General features: G+C 45.0%; 1 protein-coding gene and 1 non-coding gene across 2 annotated transcripts; both read right to left on the bottom strand.

The window, feature by feature from the left end:
• Positions 1 to 566: 566 nt before the first annotated feature.
• Positions 567 to 25,795, bottom strand: LOC100380699 (pre-mRNA-processing-splicing factor 8). The gene is made up of 43 exons (XM_014162696.3): positions 25,616 to 25,795; positions 24,860 to 24,980; positions 24,479 to 24,647; positions 21,976 to 22,140; positions 21,595 to 21,813; positions 21,074 to 21,286; positions 20,778 to 20,903; positions 20,529 to 20,634; positions 19,924 to 20,114; positions 19,520 to 19,639; positions 19,153 to 19,342; positions 18,847 to 18,966; positions 18,529 to 18,663; positions 18,176 to 18,305; positions 17,676 to 17,872; positions 17,131 to 17,337; positions 16,583 to 16,746; positions 16,332 to 16,458; positions 15,930 to 16,122; positions 15,528 to 15,715; positions 15,045 to 15,283; positions 12,240 to 12,386; positions 11,283 to 11,493; positions 10,902 to 11,018; positions 10,463 to 10,710; positions 10,005 to 10,184; positions 9,575 to 9,710; positions 9,247 to 9,416; positions 8,936 to 9,065; positions 8,656 to 8,802; positions 8,211 to 8,371; positions 7,777 to 7,968; positions 7,245 to 7,482; positions 6,861 to 6,989; positions 6,581 to 6,694; positions 6,160 to 6,333; positions 5,579 to 5,772; positions 5,091 to 5,330; positions 4,309 to 4,450; positions 3,842 to 3,982; positions 3,421 to 3,560; positions 2,851 to 3,053; positions 567 to 1,422 (listed from the first exon to the last, which is right to left on the bottom strand). The coding sequence occupies exons 2-43, from the start codon at positions 24,966 to 24,968 to the stop codon at positions 1,268 to 1,270; spliced, it is 7,017 nt and encodes a 2,338-aa protein (XP_014018171.2). The 5' UTR covers positions 24,969 to 24,980; positions 25,616 to 25,795; the 3' UTR covers positions 567 to 1,267.
• On the bottom strand, positions 16,900 to 17,033 carry LOC123729369 (small nucleolar RNA U109). The gene has a single exon (XR_006761155.1). It is a non-coding gene; the product is annotated as a small nucleolar RNA U109 (small nucleolar RNA).
• Positions 25,796 to 26,268: the final 473 nt, after the last annotated feature.

The following is a 26,268-nucleotide window of genomic DNA, read 5'->3' as shown; positions in this document are numbered from 1 at the left end:
ACTGCACCACTCAGGAGCCCAAGAAGCTCCTCTAGAGCCACATAACACAGTGTACTGTTACACTGGCATGCTAGGTCGACCATACAGTAATGCATCAGACAGTCAGAGCATACAAATTGGATTTCTTATGAAGGCATGAGAAACGATCAATGATGCTGTACTGTTCTTTAACAGCAGCCACATGTAAAACGGAATAGATCAAACAAAATAGATCAAATGCAATTAAAGGACACAATCTACCCACATTTGTTTCATTGCCATGACAAATCAGTTTGCAAAGCAGAGTAAAAAAGAAAAAAAGCTTTTTTTTTGGAATGCTACAGTCTTAGTCATCGAAGAGACAATGCCACAAAATAAGGTTCAGTCTTTGGCCAGTTTGCGCCCTGTCCCATGAGTCCCAACTCTTCCAGCTCAGCCACCACCAGTAAGTTTGACTGCAGACATCATGCTAAGTACCACAGCAGCCAGTATCCCTGGTGTGTCCTTGCTATAAGACAGTGCCATTCACAAAATACATGATAACTGCACTCACACACAAACTGACAAGACAACCAAACAAGGGCAAATACTTATAAAATGTTGATCTTTATTTAAACCCAAACTAAGTGTCCACAATGAATGCACAACATAGCAAGTGGGTAAGAGACTGCTAGCATAAACAGTACATATCAATTCCATTGTCACTTACAGTTCAGTTTCTATGGGAGAGAAAAAATGAGCATTATGAAAATGATTAACTCCCCATTTAAAGAAATGCCACAGAAAAATTACCGTTACAGCTATATATCAACTACTACAGACCGAAGACAAACACAAATACCATTACACATTCACAGCAATGTGTCAAAAGGAAAGCCATAAATGAAACGCAGTAGAATTCACACGCTGAAGCCTTACTGGAGAGATCAGAGGGGAGAGGGTAACCAAATGGAACAAACATCATTTTGCAGAAAACATACAAAATGTGACATTGTGTCCTACAAAGGTGGTACTAGGCTGACATACAAATTCCCCAATATCTTCAGGCCATCCCTATCAGTTGGTACACTCAGTCCATCACAGCTATGGTGATCACACACTCGTGAGATCGCCATCACTGTGCCTCATTTCCTTCCTTCATGGAGCAGTAGTTATATTCATAACTTCATGGCTGGCTGGGCCAAATGATACGTCTGACTGTACTAGACAGGGCCGCATAAGGATGTCCATATCATAGAATATCTACAATGGAGAGGTAATCCTCTCATCTCTGAGCGGAGCGCCAGTCTCAACCGTACATGTCCTCTCTGTCTGCGTTGTAGATCTCTCCCTCCTGCAGGGAGGCAAAGTTGAGGAAGTGAGAGGGCCGATGGACCTCGTGGTAGAATTCCTTGGGGTTGGACAGCTGCAGGTCATACTTCATGTTGGGGTCGTGGCGAACACCTGAAAGAGGAAAAGAGGATGTATTATTGAGATGCACTACATTGCCAGAAGTATGTGGACACCTCTTTAAATTAGTGGATTCGGCTATTTCAGCCACACTTTGACAGGTGTATAACATTGAGTAAAGACAAACATTGGCCTTACTGAAAAGCTCAGTGACTTTCAAAGTGGCACCGTCATAGGATGCCACCTTTCCAACAAGCCAGTTCATCACATTTCTGCCCTGTTAGAGCTGCACCAGTCAACTATAAGTGCAGTTACTGTGAAGTGGAAACGTCTAGGAGCAACAACGGCTCAGCCACAAAGTGGTAGGCCACACAAGCTCACAGAACAGGACCGTTGAGTGCTGAAGCGTGTAAAAATCGTCTGTCCTCGGTTGCAACACTCACTACCGAGTTCCAAACTGCCTCTGGAAGCAACGTCAGCACAGTAACTATTAGTTGAGAGCTTCATGAAATGGGTTTCCATGGTCGAGCAGCCGCACACAAGCTTAAGTCTACCATGCGCAATGCCAAGCTTTGCCTGGAGTAGAGTAAAGCTCGCCAACATTGGACTCTGGATCAGTGGAACGTGTGGACTCACGCTTCACCATCTGGTAGTCCGACGGACAAATCTGGGTTTGGCTGATCACAGGAGAACACGATCTGCCCCAATGCATTGTACCAACTGTAAAGTTCGGTGGAGGAGGAATAATGGTCTGGTGCTCTTATCATGGTTGGGGCTAGGCCCCTTAGTTCCAGTGAAGGGAAATCTTAATGCTACAGCATTCAATGACATCCTAGAGAATTCTGTGCTCCCAACTTTGTGGCAACAGTTCAGGAAAGTCCCTTTCTTGTTTCAGCATGACAATACCCCTTTGCAAAAAGCGAGGTCCATAAAGAAATGGTTTGTCGAGATCGGTGTGGAAGAACTTGACTGGCCTGCACAGAGCCTTGACCTCAACCCCATCCAACAGCTTTGGGATAAATTGGAACGTAGACTGCGAGCCAGGCCTAATCACCCAACATCAGTGCCGACCTCACTAATGCTCGTGGCAGAATGGAAGCAAGTCCCCCCAGCAATGTTCCAACATCGAGTGGAAAGCCTTCCCAGAAGAGTGAAGGCTGTTATAGCAACAAGGGGGGACCAACTCCATATTAATGCCTATGATTTTGGAATGAGATGCTCGACGAGCAGGTGTCCACATACCGATAGCATGTTGATAATCAAACACTGCAAGCATGTGGTTGTAAAATGCTTATTTTCCTAATATGCTTATTTCCCTGATATGTAACAGATGTTGAATTTCATTGTTTGAAATACACTAAGATTTGAAGACAATGATAATGGGCGTTAGCCATTATACAAGACTTTCCATTTAGAATGCTTTTTCAAACTAGGCGTTTAATCTTTGTGTCTGTGAAATCCCGGGTTCTAAGCACTACTCACCCATGAAGTTGTAGTTCCAGGAGACCTGTCCAGGCACCATGAAGAAGCCCAGGAAGCGATCAGACAGAAGCATCTGAACCCTCTCGTAGTGGGAGGGTAGGTAGCCCTTGGGGTTGTTGCCCTTGTCTGTGTTCTGTCTGCCCCACTCGTACCCACTGGGAGTCAGCTTGTAGGCCGTCAGAGTGCAGGAGCCGGGAGTGAAACTAGAAATGAATAAAGATGTTTTATGGTAGTTAGCGTTGATGTACATGAGGCAACTTGAATGTTAAGAAGAGTGATGCATGTATAGGTGGAGTTAATCAATGTTTACAAATGTAGCTGGGGTGGTTGGGACGATGAATAACCTTGACGAGACCTGAAGGCCTTAGTTCAGGCTAACCCAGTCTAGTGACAAGTAGACAGTCTGGGTTTAAACCAAGTCGGTCAATCCAACCAACATACAATAAAGCCCTCTATAACCGGGCTGGCCTGGTCTGTCATGAAGTAAAACCTTTTTCAAATTAGCTGCTATATGTAGACTCACTGCTGATAAGAGTTAATAAAAAGCAAGTACAACGGTATCTGTCCTACCTGCAGGTGATGATGATGGTCTTCTCTCCATCCCAGGCGGGGTTGTCAGCCATGATCTTGGCGTGGCTGGTGACGTCCTGGGGGGAGAGTTGAGGAGACTCGTTGGGCTGGGTGTGGATCCAACCCAGGGGCTCCATCTCCTGTAGGCGGAGATGGGGTAGAGAGGTGACGACACAGGGGAAGCAGAGGAGTGCGTGTGTGTTATGCCCTGATCAGGAACTGAACACTTCCAATTTCAAAGGCTATGGCACACTTGGTATGAGCCTCAAAAACATAGACAAGGAAAATGAGCCATGGTCCATGGTTAATCAGTTCCACATAATGAGACGTGATAAAGTAAACAGCATGCCATCAAATCATGTCATATGCTTGTATCTGAGCATGTGTGTTCATGTGTGAGTGGTATCCCCTAAGTCTGTACCTTGAGGTACTCGTGTCCTGGCAGCTGATTGGGTAGGTGGACGGTCTGATGCGTTCCCCACTGGGGTACCATGACGATACACCTGATCTCCTTCACCTGGGGGTTGTCAGGTGGACTGGTGCCGTACAGGTAACCTGCAATCTGAAGACAGAGGGGATGCACACGTCAGCTACACATTCAGACTGACCGATATATAAAAACTATACGATATATAAAAACTATACAATAAACATGATTGAGGGTACCAAATAATCCTGTTCTAGCTGTATAAGCAGTTAAGCACTTCATTCATATATAGAGGATTACAATAATATCTAAAGAGATGTACAAAGAGATGAAGGTAGAGTGATTTGACTGTTTTAGCATCATAGTAGGCATTTTACCACAACAAGGGTCACAAGCAAAGAGATAACTAGGAGAGGTTTACTGTGATGCAAACAGGATAAACAGTAGGCAACGGTACTGACCTGGGCTCGCAGGTCTGAGATGCAGATGAACTTCTTGAGGACGTTCTTGGGCAGGATGTAGGTGTAGCCCGTCTCCTTGATGTCATCAGACGACACGTAGATGTGGTTGGTCCTCAGGTGCAGGTTGGCAGCAGAGATGGCCCTGCAGGAGGAAGTTATCAAAGAGCCATTATTGGCGCTCTATTCACTTCCGAAGCTTTTGGCCTTCATTTTACAACTCCTGCTTTGAGGAATAACTATAATATAACAATCATAAAGCCCCAAGAAAGTTTATTACATTCCTTTGTCAGCACCAAGGGTGATTGGAAGGACATACAGTGCATTCGGAAAGTATTCAGACCCCTTGACATTGTGTTACGTTACAGCCTTATTAAAAAAAAAAATTTATAATAATATTATCTCGAGCTACACACACACACACAATACCCCATAATGACAAAGTGAACACAGGTTTCGAATTTTTGGCAAATATAATAAAAAACAGAAATACCTTATTTACATAAGTATTCAGACCCTTTGCTATAAGACATTGTTTCCATTGATCATCCTTGAGATGTTTCTACAACTCGATTAGAGTCCACCTGCGGTAAATTAAATTGATTGGACATGTTTTGGAAAGGCACACACCTGTCTATATAAAAGGTCCCACAGGTGACAGTGCATGTCAGAGCAAAAACCAAGCCATGAGATTGAAGGAATTGCCGGTAGAGCCCCGAGACAGGATTGTGTCGAGGCAAAGACCTGGGGAAGGGTACCAAAAAAAATGTCTCCCCCCTACATACCTGACTCTCCATTCTGTCTTGGAGGAGAAGGTCTGTGTCTCGTAGTTGGAGGTTGTTGAGGTGATGATCTCGTCTCCGTGTTTGTTGACTGTGCGTGTCTGCGTGGCGGTGAGCTGGGACTGCTCCTTGGTCTGCTTCTCGATCTCAGCGATCTGCTGGCGCTGCTGGGACGGAGCAGAGATCTCCATACCCAGGATGATGTCACGGATCTCAGACTGGGTCAGAGACGCCACGTTCACGCTGGAGAGTGCAGAGAGTCGGGGTCAGATATGGTTGAGGGAGATTTGGGATTGAAATGCATGCTCGCTTGTAGTGGGTATCCTAGATGCTAAACATTTTTTTGCAATAGCTTATTGAGATGTTAGAGATTTTTCTTTTAGGTGTTGTGAACTCCCATAATAGCAAATGGAAGTTAATATACCTATGACAGCGTTATGAAGCTTCATGACAGCTTTACAAAGGCCACCACAGACATTATAGCCACTCACTTGTTCTTCTTTCCATAGTCAGCCAGGATGAGGTCTTTGAGCTGCACCTCCACCTTGATCCACTCCTCGTCGGTCAGCGTGGGCCAGATGTGGTGAGGCTCTGTGATGGTGGTCTTATCCGGCTTCAGGATCACCTTGGCACGGTCGTTGTTCACATGGAGCGCCCTTAGGATCAGGATGAGACGGGAGAACGCCTAGAGACAGGAAACAGAGCCACACAGACACTGGTTAAACAAACAGGGGTATGACAGAAATGTCTCGCCCAATAAAGGTTTTGCACTCCAGAAGAGCTTCTAGAATGAAAAACAGGACTAGACATTGTTGATATTTATGGCATCATTCTTCAGTTACCCGGCTCCTATGTATAGTTGACACCTTTGTTTTTATTTTTAAACATTGACCCCTATCGGCTAGATTTCACAGAAATCACTGTTGAATCCTTTTTAGTCTCATTCTAAGTCACAGGAAGTGAACAGCCACTCACGATGTGGGAGGAGAATGCCTTGAGCCAGTCAGTCTACTACCACCACCATTTTGCTTAAGTCTCATTCTTGTACAAAAAGAGTAGGAAGTAGACTAACTGTGTAGGAGGAGATGGTCTTGAGCCAGTCATCATACAGGTTGAACAGGACCATCTGAGGCTCGGTGGCCTTCAGGATTAGGTCTCCAAACTTCTCCACCTTAAGACAGGCCTGGAAGGGCAGCTGCAGCTCAGAGCCCTTGATCACAATGTTGGGGAAGTCCAGCAAGTGGACCTGGGAGGAGAAAGGGATACAAATAAAATGTTAGGTTGTAAAGAGATTGTGATTGCTACACATTGGTCATCTCCGTTTTTCAATAATCTCAACCGTATCAAAATGTATCAAGGAGAATCATGATTGTCTAAATATTTATCTCAGTCAAGTACTGATGTGATGTGTAAATTGGGCAGATTAATGCTATGTCTCTATCAATGAGGTGCAGTGTAATTAATGGATGTGATTGTGAGGTATGGGGTATCACCTCGAGGGGGTCCAGCATGCCCTTCCGGGTGACAATGATCTGTTTGGGCTGCTCCTCCACAGGGAGGGAACGAATCAGAGCAGCCACCTCCTCAGCTGTCTTCCACTTAGCCAGCTATAAACGGAAAGGGAAGAGAGGGAGGAAAGAAAGAGGGGAGGGAAAGAGGTGAGGACATTGAGCATAACTAGTCTTACATGCATTTTTGTTTTGCTCCTTTCCAGAGTCTGATTGCCCTGTGCATTGCTAAAGAGTGTCAGGTCTTTTTCATTTGAAGACGTACCTGTCCCAGACGTTTCTGTCCGGCCCACACAGAGGTGTGGATGATCTTGAGGAAGAGCTGGCCTGTCCTGGGGTTGAAGATGAAGATGGCTCCGTTGATGGGCTTGGTAGTCAAGTTACCCTCAAATGTCTGCAAGGACAGAGCGGGAGTATTTACATGACTGAAGATAGACGGTGTTTAACATCCTCTGAGACTAGTTACCTAACAGTATATATTTTCATAAATGTTTCATTGTCTGAAAATGTTTAATTAAAAAAAATTCTAGAGGTACACTGCTGTGCCAGAGAATCCAACCCATAAAATTAGAAGCCCTAGAACGTTGACATGAATCTCAGAATGTCAGTTCTCTAATAATTCTAATTCCGCCCCAGACTCCTCACCCACCTTGTGGATGGTGACACGGTAGACGTTAGTGTCGTCCACAAACCAGATGATCTGATTGGAGAAGAGCTCTCCGTAGTTCTGGGAGGACAAGTAGGGCTCAGTGGGCTCTGAGGAGTAGAGTTGCAGACCCTTACGGATGCGCTCCCTCAGGACGTACAGAGCAGGGTTGGCCTTCATGATCTTAGCCATGGCCTGCTGGATCAGAGGCTTGCCTCCTGGGAACCAGTTACCGTACCCACTGGAGAGAAGGAAGAGCGGTAGGGAGGGAGGGAGGAGAGAAAGAGGGTGGCTGGTGAGTTCCTATGTCACGTAATAGACGTAAACAAACAAGTGTTCAGTAACACCCTTGAGTTCACGTGTGTGAGAGGGCAACTGTTGACAGCTATACAAGACTACTAGCTACGCTAACAACATTTCCCATCACTTATCATGTGGACATTTGTGGTAATGCTAGAACTCATGTCTACAGGCTAGCAAATGTATCCATTACTTATGCAGACATTAGCAGAAATGTTAGCGTAGCTTTGCTAACCTGTGAAGGTTGTAGGCCAGGTCGATGGCGATGAGCACCCCGGTGGGGGAGGGGTAGATGCTCATGTTGTCTGTGGTGTAGTCCAGGAACTTGGCTCTGGCATACCGCTCGATGTCGTGAGAGTCGTAGTCTCCCCAGCGAAGCTGTATGTCGATCCAGTACTTCTGGGTGGTTGTGCTGTCCATCACGTCCCTGAAGAGGGAGAGGTCAAGGATTAATTAGTACTAAGACAGAAATAAGGTCTTTATAACGGCAAGAATAACTTGGCTTCTTGTCAAACTTGGATCTAGTATGTTATGTAAGTTTGGAAGCCGTTTCCATTTTGAGATGGCACATTAAAATCGATACCAGCGAAACATCGTTCATATCCAACGAACTAAGAAACAGCTTCAGTGTTAACCTGGTATAAGGTTAAAAAAACTGTAGCGTCGTACTTTGAGTCAGCGAGCAGCGAGGGGCGTGAGACGTTCCACTTGTAGGAGGCGAAGAGTAGTATGTCAGCGCAGGAAGAGTTCATCTTGTAGGACTTCCTGGGGTGAATGGTCTCTTTCTGCACTGTCTCGATCTCCAGGGCATCCAGCTCCTGGTCAAATACCTACACACAGACAGAGGAAACAGATTTCTTTTTTAAGTTTCATATGATAAAAATTTACTTTTCAACCACGTTTTTGTGTGATGTTGGTAGAGAATGTCCTTAATAAAATGCAGTGACATTTATTTGGGTTCTGCAAGTTATTGCTGCCTGGAAAGGCATTGAAGGGAAAGGTACACAAACGTATTATTGGAGTCTACTGCCATGTCTCAAGATCATCCGGCTTCCTGTCATCCCTGATTGAACCAAATACATCAAGCTGGAGATACGTTTTTGTAGTGATGTACCTGACAGAGATCCATGACGACACTCTCATGGATCTTCTGCCACAAGTGAGCCCTGAAGATCTGGATGAGGGAGATTTTCAGGGTGGGGATCTTTCCGTGCATGAAGATTCCGGTCAGATCCAGCTGGACCTGGAAACCCACGTACACCTAGAGAGGACAGAGTACGGAGCGTGATTGTGAGTTAAGAGTGACAATATAAGTAACAAAAAATAAATTTAAAATAAAATGTAAAAAATTCGGGGAAATGCATCCGTGTGTGTGTGTATAGTCAGGTACTCACGTTGGCCCTGTTGATGGTGGGGGACCACCAGAGGGTGAAGCGACGGTTGGGGATCTGGTTCAAACCAGATCTCTGGGCGTTGGTCAGCTTCTTCCACTTCATGGACTCTTCAAAGCCACTGGCCTTCTCCCTGTGGTGAAGTAGAGATAAGGCTAGAGTTTAGCTAGGTAAAACCCCACACATCTACATTATGTTATACTGCAATACATGTCTGAGCATGCATAACATAAATACGTTAGAAAATGCACGCGCACACAACTTTGCAATAATAACAATCTACGTCACGTAGTGAATGAGTGTGTGGTACTGACCAGAAGAGACCCTCCCAGGTGGGGAAGTAGGTTCCTTTGAAGAGCGTGTGTTCCAGGATGCCCTCCACCCCTCCCAGAGCCTGGATCATGTCTGTCCTGTAGTTGTTGAGGTTCCACAACTTCCCGTCGTGACGCTGGTGGGTCCACCAGAACGGGTTCTGCTTCAGAACCTACAGGACAATCAGACAGAACAGAGTTAATGTTCTCCTTCACAACCTAGGACACAATGAGAAAGAGCATCACATTAACATCTGGACATACGCTGAAGGCTTTTACCAGAATTTAATTTGTTAACTTTTGTTAGAGTACCACCTGGTTCCTGTCTTACCTGGTACTGTTTGAAGTCAGTGCGGACCCTCCAGCCCTTGTCGTAGGCCAGGGTGTGTCTGTCCTTCTGGAACAGGGTGTTGATGCGGGGGATACCTCTGTCCCAAGAGTCCTCCAAGTCCTCCAGGGTCAGACGCCTGACAGGAACACAAGACATTATCAACTCTCATAGTACTAAAGTCTCACAGTACTCTGAACCGTATGATCATCTGGTTACAGACTATGGAGCGAAGGCTTACACTTCAAAAAGTATCCTCCTTAGCAAAACCTCTAAAATGTTGAGTTATATATTCCGGCATGCACCAAAATCTCCAAGTGGAACCATCCGTGCAGTGTGTGATTAAGTACGCCAAGTGGAGCTTAAATCCAGCCTACGTGGGTACCAGGGGTTGAGATCGAGCAACTGTCTTGCCTGTGTAGGTGTTCAGTACCTGTTCTGTGCGATAGCCTCCTGTCTCTTCAGGGCGTACTCTGCCCAGACTCTCTGGGAGTCGATGAACTCGCTCTCCCAGGGCTGGATGTAGCGGTACAGGTTAGGAATCAGCTGGTCTTCCTCGTGGCTCATACCGGACCGGAAATGGGTGATGCCAACGTCAGTCTGCTTCGACCACCTGAGGGAGAGGGAGGGCGGCAGGACAAGATGGGTTAGTGGCAGGAAGGAAAACTTCCCTCTAACTCGTAATTTAAAACATGTATTAATATGTAATAACTACATTTCAAAGAGGCAGTAATGCAACCAGGCCTATCGTCATTAGTCAACTAAGAATGTCATATCATTACCATGTTCTCTAAGTCTGCAGTAAGTAGCCTTTGTTAACCTCACACAGGAACATCTATGGCCCTTTTTAGACAAATGATAGCTTCTACATATTCTGCATTTTGCGCTTACCTCAGATCGGACTGTGGGATGAGGACGTGTCCCATGGACAGCATGCCCAGCCCTCCCAGCTCCTTGGGGGTGTAGAAGACCACAGGGGGGAAGCGACTGGGCATCTTGGAGTTGAGACCGATCTTGATACGGGTCTGGATCTTGTTCTCACATTTCACCAGCAGGTCCAGCAGCTCCTGGGTGTTGACCACCGCCTCACGGAAGTACGTCATCAGCCCTATCAGAGCTGTGTTCCACTTGTTCACAATCTGAGGAGAGATGGGGGGGGGGGGGGGGGGGGGGTAATGTATTTCGTCATTAGTACGGTTCTCATGACTACAGTTATGAACCCAACTAATGATGAATTTCATAAGATTTCTTTAGTAGGTATACTTCTATATAAAATTACAGAATCTCAGTGAAGAAAGAAACAGTGATGTTTTGTAAAGGAGTTGTTTACCTTGGTGAAGGTGGTGGATCCTGAGGCCATGAGGATCTGTCTGACTCTGTTGTGGAACCGCTGCATGGACTCATCATCCACACGCAGGAAACACTGGGCTGTACGCTCTTTGGTCACCTACACACACACAGCAAGAACAGCCTTGTCTTAGTACAAGGGACAACAGCGTAGCAGCGTATAAGTCCCAGTCAGCCACGGTGATGAAGGTCTGACTATCTGGTGGCAGCTGCCATGATCGTTTAGCACGCCACTGTATCGCCATGGAGACGCAGGACAGGGTCAACAGGTGTGAGTATAAACTAAGTTAACCAGGTAACATCCTTCTTCCTCCAGCCCTTCTCTCTCTCTCCAATCCTTCATCCCCCCCGTTTCCCCGCTCACCTCGTTCTGCAGGTTCCAGACTCCGTCCTTGTGGGTGAACTCCTCGTAGCTGGTGCGACACTTGGGCAGGATGCGGCACTCGAAGCCACACATGTTGAAGAGCAGGTTAGGGTTGTCTTTGCTGTAGACTGACACAAAGCTGTTCTCCCATTGGACCGTGGTCACAGAGCGAGGCAGGCGGTTCTTAATGTCCCAGAACACAGCACGACCCCTGGACGGTTACAGAGAGGGAGGGACAACTATTATTTCACAAGATATGAATATCGCTGTTCCTCCCATTCAAGTTGCTGGTGTTCGGTTCTAAATATCAGAGTAAGAACTCGACGGACACTATGAAAGCTTAAACCAAGTTTATTCATCCCAAAGGATGGAACAGCTGAACAGACCCAGACGTGGTTCTACCAGTGGTGGTGTATATACACCCCAATTTGGGGTGGAGTCTCCTCCTTCTTGCTAAACATTGCATCTTTATTGCTAGGCAGGAAATTAAGTGATATGGGTAATAAACTGTTCCTTCTCCCTTAATGTGACCTGACCTCGACCCCCTTCATCACTAAACCACAGCTCTCTCCCCTTGTCACTGCTGCCACATGTGATCATTTCCCCTACACTCAGTACATTCCAAGCTTAATTGCACTGACCATTCCTCCCACAGATACCCATTAACTTCTGGTGTAGACCCTCATGTCTCTAGCATAACTAATGATTCATAATATTTAACGTTTGGAAACAAAGATAAGTCCAAAATGCAGTGATTCTGCAGAGCTCAACTGACAATGCAGACTTCTGAAGCTGAATTAACCAGAATCCCAACATTGGCAAAGCAGGGAAAATAAAATGTGCAGGTCTCACATCAGTACATCTCACATGAGTACTGCATTATTTTCTCAGCTACTGTGCTATTGTTCCATATAAAGAACAAGCAACGGGGGGGGGGGGGGGGCGCTGGGGACTCACAGGTTGACGTCGTGCTTCATCAGTCTCATCCTGGCGTCTCTGGGCCAGCACTTCTTGTTGTTGTAGCCCACAATGTTCTCATTGTTGGGGTCAGGGTGCTCCGTTAGGTACCTCTGAATCAGGTCCCTGGCCTCATCAGCTGAGAACCTGGAAGAAGGAGAAAAGAGCAGGACACGTCAATCACTGAGCTTCCACAGATTTCAACTGATACCTACATGGATAAGTCTAAGCCGTTAGTCTGCACCAAGTAAAATTTGTGTGTGTCTCTTCTGCTCTCCTACTTAGGTATTTGATGTAGCGTCAGTTAACCTCTTTGGGCTAGGGGGCAGTATTTTCACGTCCGGATGAAAAGCGTGCTCAAAGTAAACTGCCTGTTACTCAGGCCCAGAAGCTAGGATATGCATATAGATATAACACTCTAAAGTTCAAAAAAACTAAAAAAAACAAACAAAAAATAAACTGTTAACCTCTTGGGGCTAGGGGGCAGTATTTTCACGGCCGGATGAAAAACGTACCCAATTTGAACAGGTTACTACTCTGGCCCAGAAACTAGAATATGCATATTATTAGTAGATTTGGATAGAAAACACTGAAGTTTCTAAAATTGTTTGAATGGTGTCTGAGTATAACAGAACTCATATGGCAGGCAAAAACCTGAGAAAAAGTCAAGCAGGAAGTTGAAAATCTGAGGTTGTAGTTTTTTCAAGTGATTGCCTTGACTGTATACAGTGACTTAGGGTTCATTTTGCACTTCCTAAAGCTTCCACTAGATGTCAGCAGTCTTTAGAACGGTGTTTGAAGATTCTATGGTGAATTTGATGGGAATTACAGCACAAGGAAGTAGGTGTCCCATTATAAGGCATGGGCTCAGTCACCCGCAATGACTTGGGAGCGAGCTGAGTTCATATTCACTGCTAAAGAGAACGTATAGATCCGGTTGGAATTATATTCAAGATATGATAAAAGCAACCTAAAGATTGATTCTATACATCGTTTGACATGTTTCTACAAACTGTAGTATAGCTTTTTTGACTTTTCGTCTGGACTAAGTAAGCATGCGCGTTTTGGATTTGGATAGTGAACCTAACGCGCGAACAAAATTGATTATTTGGACATATATATGAACTTTATCGAACATTTATTGTGGAGCTGGGGTACCTGGGAGTGCCTTCTGATGAAGATAATCAAAGGTAAGTGAATATTTATAATGTTATTTCTTAGTTTTATTGACTCCAAGATGGCGGTTTTCTGTTTGCTTGTTATTGGCGTCTTCAGGGCTGTAGTCAGATTATTGCGCTTTCGCCGTGAACCTTTTTTGAAATCTGACAAAGCGATTACATTTAGGAGAAGTGTATCTATAATTCTGTGCATAACACTTCTATATTGATCAAACATTTTGATGAGTATTTCTGTAATATGTGTGCTCATTTTGCTGATTCACCGGGGGTTTGGAGGGAAAACATTTCTCAACATTACGTGCCAATGTAAAATGCTGTTTTTGGATATAAATATGACCTTTATCGAGCAAAACATACATGTATTGTGTAACATAATGTCCTAGGAGTGTCATCTGATGAAGATCGTCAAAGGTTAGTGCATCATTTAGCTGTGTTTTGGGTTTTTGTGATGCATCTAATTGCTTGGAAAATGGCTGTGATTATTTTTGTCAATGTACTCTCCTAACATAATCTAATTTTATGCTTTCGCCGTAAAGCCTTTTTGAAATCGGACAATGTGGTTGGATTTACGAGAAGTTTCTTTAAAATGGTGTAAAATAGTTGATTGTTTGAGAAAATGGAATTATGAGATTTTAGCTGTTTTGAATTTGGCGCTCTGATTTTCCACTGGCTGTTGTCAAAATCAATCCCGTTAATGGGATAAGAACGGGAAGGGGTCCCCTAGAGGTTAAAATAATGTCTGAGTATAACAGAACTGATTTGGCAGGCGAAACCCTGAGCACAATCCATCCAGGGAATTTGTTTGAGAGGTAATTGTGTTTTCCCTTGCTTTTCTATGGGAAACCTGATTTATTAGGGCCCAGATTGCAGTTCCTATGGCTTCCACTAGATGTCAACAGTCTTTAGAAATTGTTAAATGTTTTTCTTTTGAAAAATGAAGAAGTAATCCTATTCTTTCTGTGTCACTCAGGTGAACTCTAGTCTTTTGGTGCGCGTGAACAGGAGCGCGCTCCTTGTTGTTTTTCTTTGGTAATGGAAACAGTTTATTCCGTCTTAAATTTGATCAATTATTTACATTTTAGGGTACCTGAGGATGGATTAGAAACATGTTTGAAATGTTTGGACCAAGTTTACAGGTTACTTACTAGATACTTTGTAGTCATGTTGGGCGAGTTGGAACCGGTGTATTTCTGAATCAAACGCGCCAAATAAATGGACATTTTGGGGATATAAAGAAGGAATTCATCGAACAAAACGACCATTCATTGTGTCACAGACATTTGGAATTGCAAAAAGATTAAGATCTTCAAAGGTAAGGCATTTATATCGCTATTTCTGACTTTCGTGTCACACCTGCCTGGTTGAAAAATGGTTGTGTTTTTGTATGCGGGGCGCTGTCCTCAGATAATCGCATGGTGTGCTTTCGCCGTAAAGCCTTTTTGAAATCTGACAGCGCGGCTGGATTAACAACTTAAGGTTTATTTTGATGTATTACACTTATATTTTCAAGAACGTTAAATATTTATATTTCTGTAGTTTGAATTTGGCGCTCTGCAATTTCACCAGATGTTGTCAAATCTATCCCGGTACTAACTTCTATCTAAGGTGTTGTGTTACTGTTTTGTACCTGAAGAAGATATGTATGCGGTCGATGTATCTGCAGTAGAGGCGGATGGGGTGGGCACTCTCTGTGGCTGTATCCTGGAAGGACAGGAAGTCATTGGGCATCTGAGGGGGTCCAGCCATCTCACTGGCCCGGTGGAGCCCCAGCACCAACAGGTCCATGACCAGGCCGTAGTACTGCACGATGAACGAGGCAAACTGCAGACCACGGATGATACCGTATGAGTTGGTGTGGTTCATGTCCTGGGATGGGAGAGAGGAAGGATATATATAAGCAACTAAACAGTTAGAAGGGAAAAGTAAAAGGTATACAATCAAACAATGCAATAATTTAACTGACAAAAAAGACAAGCACAATATCTTCCTCATTGCTTTTGAATGAGGACAATTGGAATCTCAGTTTACTTCCTGAATTAACTCAAATTAAATTGATTTGATACAAACCCTGCACAACAAACCCCTCCTCGAGAAGGCAAGGTGGTCTCACCTTATAGTTGATGACCACGTTGTTCTTGGCAGTCATGTAGTCAGCGATGTTGTGGTCCACGATGAGACGCAGCAGTCTGTTGAGCAGCGTCAGATCTATTTTCTCATACATCTTTTCATAGCGAGATTCCAGCATCACGTTACACTCTCCCTCCATCGTCTCCCACACATCCTGCAGGTTGTTGATGCCTGGTTACAAAACATGGGGAAAATTGTCTGATTTATATCCTACCATGAATGGATATAGAATTATTGAAAGCGTCGAACAGAAACGACTGCGGAGGGTGTAGATACTTTTTCCTATTATACAATATGCATTGGCAGCATTGGCTCTGTGAATACACATACAGTACATAAATACAACTACTATAAACACACTCAATCTACCCAACCTAGTCCTCACCTTGGCACCACTTGTAGACGAGGAGTGGCGGAGGCTCTGTGTCAGCTGGTTTGATCCAGGGGGGGAAGAGACGTCGTTTGTCAGCCTCATACCACAGGTACTGGTCCAGGTAGGCATCTGTGATCTTCTCCAGGGGCTCCACATCATACACAGGCACCAGGTGGCTGTACAGGTCCATGAACTCTATGCCCACCTAGAGAGAGGGGGGGGGGGGGAGCGATTGGAGTGGAATGGGTGAGTGCTAAGTTCATAGAAGCGAGATAGATTTGGATCTTAGGACAGATAACTTTGTCAACTGAAAGTTCAAATCATCTCCATATAGTTAGACAAAATGGGATGGAATTTAGAGGGTGACTTACGCAAAAAGCCCAGTGTGTATTTAGAGTTGGTCCTGAGACTAACCTCTTTGAAGGCTCTCTGTGTGAGCAGGTGCCGTTTGATTCTGGACAGGGCCTCGTGAGGGTTGTCATAGGCCTGCTCTATCAGCCCCAACTCCTCTCTCTGGGACTGGTTCAGCCTGGACTTCACACTGGAAAGAGAAAACAACCACACGGTCAAATCACTGCGAGATACCTCAGCAGAAAGGATCTACAGCCATCTTATTACAGTACATGTTCCCTAACAGGAGGCTACTGGGAGTTGGTGTGTGTTACCTGTAGGCCTCTTTGAGCCTCTCCAGGGCCAGGATGAGCAGTTTGGTGTCGTGTTTGTAGGACAGCGGGGGGAAGGGGATGGGGGAGAAGCGTCTGCTCTCCAGCCAGTGGACTGTGGTGGTGTAGATGGCCACAGCCTCCTCTGCTGTGATGTATGGACCATCCTGGGAGACACAGCTGACACATTATACACACTACATATGGCAATATGAAGTCAGAGGAGTTACCCGTTTTGGAAGAAATAAATAAACTGTACCATTAAATTATAGAAAAATACAAACAAACATCCCATATATACACACAATATTTTTTTTAACAAGTGTCAGAGTATTATACTACCGACTCAGCCTGTTCTTGAGAGACTGGTGGCCCTGTTAACTCTGCTGGTTTGCTGTTGCATGGCTGAATTGTCTACACTCCTCACAGCAGAGAAGGTAGCTGCACCATAGAGAGAAAACTATGTGTTCTACCTCTATGGTTGCAACAGCTATGCACTTACCTAGTGCCTTCCATGCCAAAAATGAGGATCATAGTGTGTGCTGTATTACCTTCAGGTAGTTGTGCTGCCTCTCCTGCTCAGCCTTCAGGTACAGACGGGTCAGTCTGCCCAGGTTCTTCTTGCACACAGTCTTGTCCACGGTTGCGCCGCGCCTGATTCGCTCACGGTTGTAGTGGGCCGTGTTGGTCCACCAATCAGCTTTGGCCTTCACATAGCGTAGGATCATGTTCTCGATGGGTGTGGGCAGGCCTGGGACCTGGAGACAGGGAGGACATGGATTAGACGGGTCAAAAGCTGTCCCAGTACTGGATAGGTGTAAATGAACAACCTTCCAGTAAAGGCAAATGTTGTACCTTTCAGGAAAACAAGTTGTGTTTATTGCTTACAAAAATCGTAATTGCTGACAGAGTTTGATGAAAGATTATATTTCTATAACATGTCACCAATAAATATTGTTAAAGAAAACATTCCCTGAACTGCCCCTACCTTTTTTGGCAGTAAAATCAAGCACACAAGAGCCTGGAATAAAGCCCCAACATTGCTTTCCCCCTATATGCTGCCTCCTCATCCCTTTTCATCTCTATAATCTCATACCTTCCAGGGGATGTTGGCCTTCCAGCAGCGCCAGGACTCAGAGAGGTGCTGCAGGATGGTTCTGGCCTTGTTCTGCTTGATGCCCTCAGGCATCATGTCCAGGATGTCGTGCATCACGGCCGCACGCAGCTCCAGGTCAAAGTGGGACTCCACACGCTGCTTCGTCACAGTCTTCGCCACGCCCTTGGAGTGACGACCTGTTGAAGGGGACATTCACGATTGATTGATTGACTGGTGTTCCCAATCAGTCCATCTGTATGAGATTTTCTCACGATCCACAGTGAATTAATTTGCGTTTTCTTGTCGTCACAGTTCATGGTCCTGCTTTTTCCCTTTCCTCACCCTTCACAAACACACTTATCGAAATATTTACCTTTGTTCAAGGGCTCAAAAGCAACTGGGCAAGCAAGTAGTTCATTGATAGGCCATTGTGCCTCGTGATAATTAGTATGAAACAGTTGTAACATGACCTATGATAAAGGGAAGTTAAAAGGCCTTACCTTCAAACTGCCTGGCCAGCAGGTTGCCCAGCCATCTCTCCAGCAGGGGGGTGATGCCCCTCATAAAGAACAGCCACACCCTCCATCCTGGTGCCCAGAACCCACAGCCTGGACCCTTACCCACTGGACCCTGAGAACACACAGCAAAACACATACCTTCAACAACAAACTCAGCCTTTAGTTGTGTCCCAATATAACCACCAATACATTACAGAGCAGATGTGTTACTTAGTGGTGTTTCAGACATGTTGGCAATAATGGAAAATTGTTCCTTTATGAAATCGACAACATAGGTAATGTTTGTGTGACCATTTACATGGATATAAGTGTGTGTGTGTATACTCGGTACTCACAGTATTGAAGCGGTAGTAGATGAGGTGCTTGAGGTCCTTGCACATCCGGATCTGTCTCATCAGCTTGTACTTGTAGCGGTACATGCCAGTCAGCTGGCCCACGTGGGCAAAGATGTACTGCAGCCCATCTGCCAACTACAGACCAAGGAGGAAGTAGGGAGAAGCAATACATATTAGGAAAGACTAAATTGAAATAGGTTTGAATCAATTTCTAACAGGTTCTTCCAAATGTGAGCCAAAATCAAATCATGCTATTTAACACCACATAAAGGAAGATTTATTGGAGCTTTGATGTTATTCAAGTGCTGTGTTGCTGACCTGGAAAGCATCCACGTTGCCCAGTCTGTACTGCACGTGGCTATCCACCACCAGCTTGCTGAGACGCAGCACCTCTCTGCACAGATGGAAGGCATTCCCGAACCTGGACTTCTTACGTTCCTGAAGAAAAGACAGACACCACAGGCGCATTCAGCAGGGCACAAGGTTATGGACTGCATTTAGATAGAAATATGATAAGTAGAACAAACATGCCTCTGACACATGGAATAATTGGACAGGACTTGGGTCTACTTCTCTTCGTCTTGCCCCTCTTTACATCAGCTGGCATCTAGTTTGACTGGTTACCTTTGTGGTGAGGGTCTTGACAGGCTTGAGGTTGAAGTTGTAATCCAGGTGCAAGTAGTTGAGGTTCTTGCGGTGAATGAGCAGGTTCAGCATGTTGTATCCCTGTCTGCACACCTGCAGGCCCACCTCCACCCAGTCCAGCTTAGTCGACTGGAAGAACTTGGTGGCTTTAAAGGAACGAAACAAGTACCTGGTAGGGGAGGCCAGAGGAGGCTGGTCAGATTGTTGTACTTGTGGTATATTTTTTCCGCAAAATTGTGCTGCAAATAGTAAATGTCAGTTATTTTTCCCTATCAAACATCTACGAACAAACATTGACAAAATTGAGGGTTAGTTTAGTAACTTGAGAATCATCATTGATGCTTACCTCTTCTTCTGGGCCTTGGGTGGTCTGTGTTTGAGAGCGTTGAGTACGTAGTACTTGAGCAGTTTCTGGTAAGACACACGCACCTTCACTGGCTGGCCGGCTGGGCAGTGCTCACGATACCTGACATGGGAGGCAGTCAGGAAGACACTCACTAATTAGATTTTCATTTAGTATTAACATGCCATCTTTATTAGGTTTACAATATCAGCAGAGACAAGAGAGTTCACAGATATAACAGTCATCTTCAGTCATTACAGGTTTATGTAGGACATGCTACTGAGTATTTATTATAAAAGAGAAGGTTTTACCTGGTTTAAAAAAGGCAATAAATACATTTACACAGCAATATCAATTCCCATCCTACATCAACATTAGCAAATAATGTTATTTGAGTGTTTCCTCACCAGTTCTTGATGAGTGGGATGTCGATGGCCCGCCTGGTCCTCCCAGAGCGCAAGTTGAAGGGGCGTGGTGCCCAGAGCAGAGCGATTCCATTGGCTGTGTTGTCTGTGTAGAGGGGCGTCTCCTTCAGGAAGGGCTCCACGTACTCTGGAAGCTCAAACTCTTCGTCATCCTCTGGCAGAGGCTCCTGACTCTGTAGGGGTGTGAGTATGTGTGAGAGATGTTAAGGTGGGGGGGACAACAACAACAGGAGCACACTACACTGCAATAAAGAAGTATCTGCTATTAGATGACTCCTCCAATCTCAAAATAGGTGTTTGAATGCTGATGGACCAACTGCAGCACAGGTTCTGTTCAGCCAGTAACCCACCATTCAAATCAATTTTCCTCCAGTCGTTACGCACTTGCAAGCAAACCAATGCAAGTGCGCCTTTGTAGGAGGGCTACTAGCTAGGTAGATACAATTTGAGAAAACATTTCTGTGCCCTAGGCTAGACCGAGTTAAAGGCAGTGCTTGGGCAGGGGTCATTTTAACTCAAGAGGAATTTGTCTCTGATGGGCAATTTGGTTGCAGTGCATAACGTACTGTACATTAAAAACAACATACCTTGACTGAGTGTCTGTGGGAGATGGGGTTGATCAGGGGGTCAAAGTAAAACGCTGGCAAATCAGGATCCTCAGTCTTGATGAACACCACATTGGGAGTGTGGTACCTACAGAAACACTAGTTAGCATTGGTGGCATATCGCCCAAATGTGTGCATGTCAATAGGAGGTTTCCATTTCTGGAATCTAGGAGGATGTTCTGGGGCCTGTATGAGATAGACAGTAATGTCAGTAAAAGGCATCTTTCTCACCAGGTGAGGTGAACGTGGTGGGGAAGGTTGTTGTACAGGTATGGGAAGGCAATCTTGTACTCTGTCCTGATAGGCTGTCTGATGATGATCTTGTTGATGTCGTTGAACTCGTTCCAGTCTTCATCTCTGAGATGGGAGAAGAGAGTTGAGGAACAGATACATCAACAGTGTAATGCCCAAAAGCCACCACAAGTTAGACAGCACTAAAAATATTTATTTGAGTGATTCAGCAATGTACAGTAATGTACTTAAGAGTGCCCACTAAGGGGTAACAGACTAAATACCCCAGATCTTACTGGAGGTTGATGTCCCTAACTAGGGGTTCAAACTTTGGTCCCCCGGGGATGGCCATGTTGAGGGCCTTGGAGGTAAAGAACGCCTTCAGGTCAAACAGGTAGAAATAGTTGTAGTCCACCAGGTCTGTCAGCAGCTGGTTGGCCAGACGGTACAGCGTGGACATCATGGGCAGGGTGAACTGCCAACGCCTGTATGTGGTCCCGTTCACATACCTGGAGTTGAAGGAGAGAAAGGCCGGTTCATACAAGGACAAAAATAAAATAGATAACCAATCTAGTCGTGTTTTAGCTTGAAGAACACTTGACTGATTTCAACTTACTCAGAAGTTGTGCTAAACCAACCAAGACTTGTGTTTAAATATTGTGGCTTACATTAAGAGGTTTCAGGTCTTTGGTACGCTGTGAAAATATTCTGATGACCACCAGGCAATAGTTTAACCTGTGCTAATTTGAAAATAAAATGAAACTCAGTGTGCAGGACTGTCCAGAGAGAAAGCAAAACAGGTTTTGCTGTGACTCACTTGTTGGCGTCCTTGAGGGCCTGGTGTTCGTAGAGCCACTCCGCCACGGAGGAGTCCTCTTCTGCATCCAGCTCCATCTGGATGGCCTCCAGTGGCTCTACATCCAGGATGTTATCGGCGTAGTCCAGCGGAGGTTCCTCATCATCAAAAGGAGGGAAACGCATACGTTTGAAGTGACGACGGTCCCTCTTCTCACGACGCATCATGATCCACATGGCGCTACGGAGAGAATTTAACTAGCAAGTGAACAAGGATTATCTAGGTGGTGAGGCATCTATGGCTAACTAGTTTCTAACAATTCAAAGAGAGTGTTATTTCACTCTAAAAATTACACTTAAAACAAATAAAAACATGCGTGAACAGAATATTAGTTCGTCTCACCCCCACTGGGCGATGTAGACAGGCTCTATGACCCAGGGGATCTCGTTGACGAAGGAGATTGCTCCGGTGATGTGGTATAGGACAGGCACGTCTCTGATCTGCTCCCAAGGCATGGGCATGTTCTCCAGTAGCTTCAGCACCGCATGGGGCATGTACTTCAGGGCTCTGTGGAGAAGACCACACAAAGAGGAGAGATGGGAAGATTAGTGGAGAAAGAGAGGAAGTGGTGTGAGTGTAGGGAGATGGGTGAAAAGAGGAGGACGGGGGGCATGGTTAGCAAACCATAAAACGTTTTATTTATCAAATGCTTCGTAAAGAACAGGTATAGGCTAACAGTGAAATGTTTACTTTCCTCTCCTTTTGTGTGGCGTCAGTATGCATGTGTGCGTATATGTAGTGTGTGTGTTAGAATGTCAGTGTAAGTATGCAGGGTCCTGTTGGTTCCAGACACAGCTGCACTGGCACTGCTTGCTGTGTGGAGGCAGAGAGAACACTCTATGACTTGGGTGGCTGGAGACTGACCATTTTTGGGGGCATCCTCTGACACTGCCTGGTGTAGAGGTCCTGGATGGCAGTGAGCTTGGCCCCAGTGATGTACATGGCCGGACTCAACACCCTCTGTAGCGCCTTGCAATCAGGTGCCTTGCAGTTGCCGTACTGAGCAGTGATGCAGCCAGTCAAGATGCTCTCAGTGGTGTAGCTGAGGATCTAAGAACCCATGCCAAATCTTTTCAGCCTCCTAAAGAGAAAGAGGCGCTGTCATGCCCTCTTCACAACTGTGTGGACCATGTTAATTCCTTAGCGATGTGAACACCGAGGAATTCAAGCTCTTGATCCGCTCCACTAAAGCACAATCGATGTGGGTGGGGGCGTGCTTGCCCCTCCATTTCCTGTAGTCCACGACCAGCTCCTTTGCCTTGCTCAAATTGAGCAGTCCTGTCGTCAGCAAACTTGATGGTGTTGGGAGTTGTCCACGGCCACTCTGAGAACAGGAGGGGACTAAGCACACGTGTTGATGGGCAGCGTGGCGGAAGTGCTGTAGCCTACCCTCACTGCCTGGGGCCGGTCCATCAGGAAGTCAAGGATCCAGTTGCAGAGGGAGGTATTAATTCCCGGGGTCCTGAGCTGTAGTCACTGAATCTCATTCTTACATAGGTATTCCTTTTGTCCAGGTAGGCGAAAGCAGTGTGGAGTGCAATAGAGATTGCGTCATCTGTGGATCTGTTGGGGCGGTATGTGAATTGGAGTGGGTCCAGGGTTTCTGATGGTGTTGATGTGAGCCACGACCACCATAGTTTCAAAGCATTTCATCGCTGTAAATGTGAGTGCAGGTTACCTGGGTGTTCATGTGCACGGGGTGTATAGAGGTCTGCTTGAAACAAGTTGGTATTACAGACTGGATCAAGGATAGGTTGAAAATGTCAGTTAAGACACTTGCCAGCGCATGTTCCGAGTATGCATCCTGGTATTCCGACTTGCCCCGCGGCCTTGTGAATGTTAACAAGGTTTTACACCAGCTACGAAGAGCGAGAACACAGTCGTCCGGAACAGCTTGTGCTCTCATGCAATAATTGATCAAATATTCACTGTAGATTTCACTATTGTATTCTCCACATGAAATGAAACATCTAAACAACCAGGTTCAAAATGGTAAACAATGTGAGATGTCATCAGCAGTAAAATTAATGTATTCCCTGCCTCCAAACAATGGTGAATGTTAAGAGACATGTAACACAAAACACACAAAAATTTAACATTTGGCAATTGTCATTAGGCCAGAATTTATGCAGCCACTCATTGCTACCTTGGCAAAATGTCAGTGTTCTCGTCTAACTACATGAAATAATGGAGTGTAGCCTATACCACCTGTTTTCAGGTCCATTCAAATCAAAGTTTATTTGTCACGTGCGCCGAATACAACAGGTGTAGACCTTACAGTGAAATGCTTACTTACAGGCTCTAACCAATAGTGCAAAAAAGGTATTAGGTGAACAAAAGGTAAGTAAAGAAAGAAAACAGTAAAAAGACAGGCTATATACAGTAGCGAGGCTACATACAGACACCGGTTAGTCAAGCTGATTGAGGTGGTATGTACATGAAGATATGGTTAAATGATGAACAGAGAGTAGCAGTAGCGTAAAAGAGGGGTTGGCGGGTGGTGGGACACAATGCAGATAGCCCGGTTAGCCAATGCGCAGGAGCAATGGTTGGTCGGCCCAATTGAGGTAGTATGTACATGAATGTATAGTTAAAGTCTATTCACTAAATTTTCCATGCCTCCGACATGCAGTAATGATTAGTAGTGGTGTAATAGCTTACAGTTTTCTTGACATTTTGTTTTAATTATTGTGATAGGTTCATGTTTTATCTGTACTGTGTATCCCATTATTTATTATGCCCGGGACACCGTACCGCTTTAGCCCTGGGTATCATAAACAACATTTTCCCAATTCTTCTCCAAATCACCAGAGCGCCATAGAGACACTGGGAAGTTGCTTCTTACCCCAGGTATACCCTCTTGTCGTGACGGAACTTCCTGTTGGTCATGTCACCGTGGTCCCTGATGATCTTACGGACGTGCTCAGGTGGCATGTCCTCCTTCTGGGCATCAACAAACCCAAACTTCCTCTTCTCAGAGTAGCGCTTCGCCTGCAACTGCTGCCATTTTCTGGCTGTCGTATTGGGAAAAGAACACTAATGGTTATATGTTCATTCAAAGGAATTTTCCATTTTATTAATCAAATAACAACCCCATGGAAATCATAGCCAAAGGGGCAATGAAATGTTATGGTTTTTGGTAGATGACAGCTACATGAAGCAGGTCCAGAAGCTGTGCATTAGATAAAACACATGGATCAAAAGTTCTCCATTGAGCTGAACCCACCTTTCTCTTGCAGTTTTTCCTCAGACATGTAGTCTGGAACCTGGGCTGGGGGATGGATACCTGGGGGCATTCCACCAGGTACCCCTCTATAAGGGAAGGCAGCTGCCATGGCGACTCACAACTTGAAAGATGTATACATAAAAAACATAACAATTGGGCAAAGTAGAATAATATATTATTAGTTAGCTAGTACTTCAGCAACGTACATAGTCCATGTATGTCAATAACAAGTAACGCATCAGCTTATTGTGCTCCAACCAAACTCATCACGAAATGTTTCGATTTACCAACATGTGAACAATGGCTGCTGCTTTCTGGTAAATATAAACGACAAACAACTCCGAGGGATTAATTATTTTGCCAATTATTCCAAATGTTAGTTAGTTAACGTTAGTAGGTGAAATCTTTAGCAGTGCAAAGTCTGGAAAGCTAGCTAACGTTAGTTCGCTGGCTAGCTAAATTATCTTAGCCAATTAATGTGCGAATGCTTTGTAGTTGTAGCACGCATACAATTTCAAGTGCGTCGTTAGCACACACATTGGGGAGAGAAAAAAAACGTGGGCAAATTTGTTCACCAAGAGTAAGAAAAGACTAACCTATCATGCGTGGTGTGATTTAAACAACTCGTTGGTTAGTAATTGTTATTGGTTGGGCGACAACTTTTTTGTGAAGGCCCAAAATGAAAGTAATAGCTAACGTTAGTCTGCTAATTCTAACCAGCTCAATTACACAACCAGAGGGTCTACCAAACCATACCTCCTGCTCCACGTCCAGGGCAACTGCTTTGTATTGAAAATAGCCTTGATTTGCACACGATTATAACAACATCTCTCTGTAAAAATTCAATGAACTATTCCCCGCTTTTCACGATTGTGTTGATTAGCCTTCCAACGCATGCAGTGTGAACGACACCGCACGTTGCGCGCACTTCGCTTGAATTCACGAACGTACAGTACGTCGTTTGATAGATTTTGGCCAACACAAACAAAGGGGCTACGCAAGAAGACGCGCAAACGTAAAAGACATGCGTACTCATTCAAAATCCCCGGATGAAGAAACGGAAGTCTCGTCAGTTGGACAGGATAGCTGTGTTCGGATACTCATACTAACCGTACTATTTGTGACGTGAGTTTAGTAAATCGTATGCTTATTGGCCATATTATGGATATAGTTAGCATGCCAAAAGTTCCCGGATGTCGTACTAAATTCGCCAAAAATATGAAGTATACACGCAGAGAACACTATTTCCGTACTTTAGAGCCCATAATGCAATTGTTCAGGAAATGGGCGTGGCTTCACAGCGTTTTCAGATTTGAAGAAAATGGCGGAAAATATGCAGCCGACGTGCAACGACAGCGCATACAAATTCGTTGCTTTAACTAATTATGACAAATGTTAACAAAATGTTG

The sequence above is a fragment of the Salmo salar genome, chromosome 20 (assembly GCF_965601325.2).
Source record: "Salmo salar chromosome 20, fSalSal1, whole genome shotgun sequence".
In the NCBI taxonomy this organism is placed as follows: domain Eukaryota; kingdom Metazoa; phylum Chordata; class Actinopteri; order Salmoniformes; family Salmonidae; genus Salmo; species Salmo salar.
The sequence above is the reverse complement of the archived record's forward strand: the minus strand, read 5'-3'. Positions and strand labels throughout refer to the sequence as shown.